Here is a 6,081-nt window from a genome sequence, read left to right on the forward strand (position 1 = left end):
TAAACCAATTAAAATTTTTAGTTTCTCGAAGTTCCGGTTGTTTAGGGTGCAGATCACGGGCATCGTTGAAATTAGAGAAGAATGTCACGAATTTCACCCAAAAATTAAAGATTTTAATTAAGAATCCAGTGAAAATTTTTATTAGCAGACAAAGTTCAGCTAAAATTCCATTATTATTCCCTCACCAACATTCATTTGTGCTATAAATTGCATCCCAATTAAATAATCACCTTTATATTATATCATAAACATATTTTTGGAATATTCATCAATTAAAGTGACTGGAATCAAACCCAGTTAATCAAGAAAGCAACGAAACTGTGAAGGGAAGAAATGAAGATTTAAAACCTTGCACCGGATGATACAATTTGGAACTAAAACACCAGCAGACATAGAATTTCCATTCTTTGCAAATTCAATTAAAGAAAACCCACTGCAAAGAAATTAGATAGTGAACAATCCATCCATACCAGAACTGCCATGATCAGAAGCCAGTAACAGCAATAGCCGAATGAATATGACTGAAAGAAAACAAGAACCATAATTTCCAATAAGACAAGCAGATGGACCGTAACGAGGGGCACCGTTTGAATTGTTCGACCAAAACAATTTAACTAGCAAGTCCAAACCATATAAAGTAATACTAGAACAGAAATGTTCAATAATCTCTTCCACATCAATTAATTCCAAAATCTCACAAGCTATTATAATTCCTGCGTGGAGCAAGCCAAGAGTAGCATTACTCACCTTGCTTCTGGTAAACGAAGGTCAGAGAGCACTTGCCACAGTAATGCCGATCGAAGTGGTTCGCCATGAATATTCCCGCTCCACACTCAGCGCTGGGACACTCCTTGCGCAGACGCGACACTTTCCCAGAGTCACCAACTTTGTAAAACTGCAGTACGGCAAGCTTAACCTTCTTCTTCTTGTGCTTGATCTTCTTGGGCTTGGTGTATGTCTTCTTCTTGCGCTTTTTAGCGCCCCCGCGGAGACGGAGAACGAGGTGAAGCGTCGATTCCTTCTGAATATTGTAATCGGCGAGGGTACGGCCGTCCTCAAGCTGCTTCCCAGCAAAGATTAAGCGCTGCTGATCTGGTGGAATGCCCTCCTTGTCCTGAATCTTCGCTTTAACGTTGTCGATCGTGTCCGAGGACTCCACCTCGAGGGTGATTGTCTTCCCCGTTAGGGTTTTGACGAAGATTTGCATCTTTCAGGCGTAGGTCTAGAATTAGCCGGCGTCCGGCGATTGCTCTACGGTCGGTTTCAAGCTTCTAGCTGGTAGCGGCTAGGGTTTCCAACCGGTGTGCATATAGGGCTAAAGGGTAGGGTTTATATAACCGTAATATCTACAACAAAAAAGCATTGTTTCTTCAAATTTTATGTTGCAATAATTTTTGGAGCGCTTACATGCATGCCAGCCAATTCAGATATATGTAAATATGTAGCACCTACACTTTAATTTTTATATTTATATCAATCTTTTATATCACATAAAAAATATCACTATTTTAATGACACCAGAGGGAGATGCTCCTATCACGGGACAAAAATCCTAAGGGATGTGCGATCGAGGATCTTCTAGTTCAAACAAAGCATGGGCTGAGTGGTAATTTGAGAGCTTGGGGTTTTTGTTCATTGGATGGAAATCACTTCTTTTCAACCTGTTATATATTTGAAAAGGAAATCAATATTTGGCAGAAGCCCAAATATCGATTTTACATGCGCTAGGTAGGCCCCATGATGAGAGTCTGCGTCATGTGCCTAAATATTTTTTGTCGCCACCCATGATGAGAGTCTGCATCATGTGCCTAAATATTTTTTGTCGCCATTGAAAAGCAGTCCCTTTACTTTTTTTTCTCGCAACCATTACTTCCTTGCCTCCTCCTTTCCCTTCTATTTACCTTCCCACCCTCAACGTCCTCCACTTAAGAGTCTTGTTTATGGTTTTGTGATTACTAGTGAAATGGGTACATCCAAAGGATATGGTTATCTCATGTAGGAACTTCTCAATGCTTCAAAGCCTATGCCAAGTTGTGAGGGAAAAGAGTAAATCACTCACATCCCAGACGAGCAGCGGCTAATCAGCAAACATAGCTTGTGAGATAATTGAGTCATCAAGTAGGATCATCTTACCGCTTTGAGGCCATAATGGGCCATAAGGGTAAAGAGTGAATCATCATATCTCAAAAGAGCATTGGCTGGTCATTAAATGGGGCCACTAGATGACATCGAAGAAGAATCAAAGTATGATTGGGTGCAAAGAGGTTTACCCATAAAAGGTAAGAAGTCCTAAAAGAGTATAGATAGCTCGGTCGGGACTCCATGGATTTGTCCTCCCAAGCTATTAAGACCCTAATTATATCTGGTCGTGAAGAAAGTCAACCGAACCTAACATGAGATTCCATGTCAGCAATCCATGTGTCACATCGTCCAGGGGAATCTCGGTAGCTCTAAGGTCAAAGGAAAAAAAACCTTTAAAGCCCTATGCCACTATAAAGGTGAATTCACATGAATGGGACTTACACACACTAATCAAGCAACAAAAATGCCTCTAGAAAGAAGAGAGAAGAGGGGTCCAACTAGAAAGCCAAACCCACCACACAAAGGGCTTACACCTCGCATGGGTCAGGGAGCCTCTAACATCTTAGGTGTGCTAGACATCCATCTAAGTAAAAAGTAGTTAATGTTTGGTCAGTCGGTTGGAGAGGCACGAGCACCTCTTCTCGAGACATGCAAAAAGGATGCAATTGACAAAAGTGGTCTTTGAATGTAAAGGCCCTATTAATATGATTGGGTTTAAGCCCATGCATGCGGATTCGTTTTAATATTGCCTCGAAAGCCATGCAAAAAGATAAGTTTTGATTTTGAAAATAACTTCCATTTTAATCCTAAAATTTGATAAATCATAATCTTCTTTTATTAGGATTTTTGTAGAATAATATATTTTAAGTCCTAAAGAGCCTATATTACATATGTGCAAAGCACCTCTGACAAACCACAATCAAATAAAATAAAATTTACAGCACACTGCATAAAATAAAGAAAGCCACATGAATAGATAAATAGACAGGTCAAATGTCGCTGAGTCTACAACATATCCCAAAAAGCAAGAAAAGCGGTCAGGTTCCGCATATACATACTTGGTCATAATTCTATTCAATAACATAGATTCACAATTAAGGTACGAAATACTGGTATATGTTCATGGTCCTTGTCATGTGGTTCCATACATCATGTTCTTTAAAACTCGTGCCCGTATCTTATTTTTGACACATACATAAAAAAGTCTAAAATAAGGATTGAACCTACAACAAAGACGGGTTAGCACATGTTATTTGCATGCAACTCCATGAACGATGTCCAACGAAGGAGAGCTTAGCTGCACCTACAGAAAATGCGTTAACTTAAATTATTACGGCTCTTACCTTTAAGACATTGCTCTCTTCATAGAAATGCTCTAATATGCTAATGTGCAAGCCCTAAACTCGTCAAACACACGAAAGGCGCACATAAAATTTCTGGCTAGGCACAAACCAACAACAATATCTAGACATGTGAAAACCCAAGCTACAATCTGCCCTATTCTAGCAAACATCTAAAATAAGGTTGTCATAGCACATTCTTCTAAGTGTGCGCAGAAGTGTGTGGCTAAAACTAGTGTATGACTTTGTGACGGGACCGTCATCCCAAGTACCATCATGAGGATCCAATAATTCCAATACGTGCCTCTATAATGCGGGCTTTATACACTTAAAAGCCTTTAAAAGATCGACATTACATATGATCTAGAATATAAATGCACCAGTTTTAAAAAAAAGTTTAAAGCATGATGCATAATATTATAAGTTTAAATCCACTATACTATTAAGTCATCATCATCTCAATCCACTAAACATAGTCAAGTCGTGATTCTCATAGAGCCCATGCCGCTATAACATCTAATGCAAACTTATCAACAAACAATCACCTTAAATGTAAGCAATTCTTATACTAATTAACTCATCAATTACACACTCCAAGCCACACCTGCTACTCAACCTTTGCCAAATAAATTCATTGTCATTAGACTGTGCCTGCCAAATTCCAAGCATTACAACCAAAAGCCACTTAGGTCCTTGTCCCACCTTCCCCAAATCAAGTTTTTTTTCAATTGTAAATCAATGTTTAAAATCAAATACAATAAAATGGTTATGTAGCTCGAACTACACCAGCATGGTAGCTCAAACAACATCATGGCTTGGACTAAAAATAATCCTTCAATTTTATTACTAAGATAACATCCATGCATCTATGTCCATCGAACTATTGCTCTAGCTCACAATTCACGTAAATACTTTACCTCAATGTCTACAACCCCTTCCCCTATGGTTATCTCATTAAAATGGTTCACATAACCCAACCATTGAGTTTCACTAAAACTCCAACTATGTTTTACTCCTCAATAAATCTTTTTAAGGGCTCAAACACGCACTCAAATAAAGTTTTGTTACCATCACCAGATGCCAACAGGTATTTAGCTTCCTCCTCAGCTTAATAGACCCCTCCATTTTCTATCTTCATAGAAATACCATTCAATTCTAAATCATAATTTATGTTGACGAAATACTACTAACGGAAAATGATCTCGTACATCTCCCTACAATCCTCAGCCAACCGCAAAAGCAAATCAAAATAAAAAATACTGGCACCATTTCCCATTTCCACAACTTTACTACTCAACAAACTACATATGGCCTCCACCTAAACCTATCATCCTACATTGAAGATATTTTAACTACATCTAACATGACAAACTCCAACATTCTCAAACCAACTTGATATCATATTTGTTATCAATAATGTCCGCCATGCCGTGAATCAGCCCTCAACATGATTTCCGAAAATTCATAAGTCTACTCTGATACATTCAAGGGACTAAGAATCTTTGAAAGGCCATATTCAGACACAAGTTTCAACTCTATATTTATGTTGACTCAAACTAGGCTAGAGATCCAGTCGATCACAAATCTACCTCTGGATATTGCACATTCCTAGGTAACACTCTCTTCTTTTGATTGGTTAAAAAATAACCCAGAGTTGCTCACTCCTCTACAGAAGTAGAGCATCAAGCACTTACAATGCAGAATTCGACATAATTTAGCTATGGTGTCTATTACAGGGCTTACAAACACAAACCTCTTGTCATTCCACTCTACCACGACAACACATCCGCCGCTAACCTCACCAACAGTCCAATCTTCCACAGTAGAACTAAACATACTAAAATATGTTATCACTGCATTGGAGAATGTATCAAGAACAAACATATTACAGTCACATTACAACAAGTGATCAAGTGGTGAATCTCTTTACAAAACCCCTACCTAATGCTCAATTCAAATACATTGGGTCCAAGCTAACACTCTTTATGGAAAATATTATCTTAACAAAGGGGGTTGTTAATAGCTCACAACAAATATTACAATACTAACAGGCCACACTTGCTCCACTTTTAGTACATATTACAATGTGGTCCTCCAAGTATTACAGAATGTATCACAACCACATAGTCTTCCATTTATAAATGTCAGCTCAATCTCTATCAATACAAATGTTCAATGCATTAAGGAACAATTAATGTGACAATGCATACATGATCATTCTATGCACCCTATACATTCTCTCTATCTCTACATAAGTAGAAGTTTAGAATTCTATCGCTTCAAGGGTATGTGAGTATGAAAAGATTTTTCTATCTTTTTTTTTAATGATATGGTAGAAAAGTTTATTCAAATGATAATTTTGCAATTATAAGTAGGGCTATCTATAAAAAATGACTCATTGCTCAATGTTATTGTGTTTGGCTTGATAGATAACGTGAATTAGACTAATTTTTATAAGCAAATATATTTAATGAGTAGCAAAAGAAGATGCTTGCTCAATTATATTAAGCTTCATAGTTGCTTGAATATGTTTATATATAAATAAAAAATATGCATATTATATTCTTGTGTGTTGTCGGCACTATTTTTGGTGTGGAGTTTGTCCGTAAGAAGCTGTCGGTCATCGGAATTGAAATCCCGTTACCCGCTTCGGAAGGAC

The 6,081-nt window shown here is 37.7% G+C and overlaps 1 protein-coding gene across 1 annotated transcript; it reads right to left on the minus strand.

The window, feature by feature from the left end:
• Positions 1-516: 516 nt before the first annotated feature.
• LOC110030054 (ubiquitin-40S ribosomal protein S27a-like) lies at positions 517-1,346 on the minus strand. The gene has a single exon (XM_020732598.1). It carries the CDS (start codon positions 1,205-1,207, stop codon positions 740-742), a length of 468 nt encoding a protein of 155 aa, XP_020588257.1. The 5' UTR covers positions 1,208-1,346; the 3' UTR covers positions 517-739.
• Between the last annotated feature and the right edge of the window lie 4,735 nt (positions 1,347-6,081).

The sequence above is a fragment of the Phalaenopsis equestris genome, unplaced genomic scaffold (genome assembly GCF_001263595.1).
Source record: "Phalaenopsis equestris unplaced genomic scaffold, ASM126359v1 Scaffold000642, whole genome shotgun sequence".
Taxonomy (NCBI): Eukaryota; Viridiplantae; Streptophyta; class Magnoliopsida; order Asparagales; family Orchidaceae; genus Phalaenopsis; species Phalaenopsis equestris.

Coding starts and splice junctions, on each gene's coding strand:
- LOC110030054 (XM_020732598.1), bottom strand. CDS start 1,207: ATGCAAATCTTCGTCAAAACCCTAACGGGGAAGACAATCACCCTCGAG.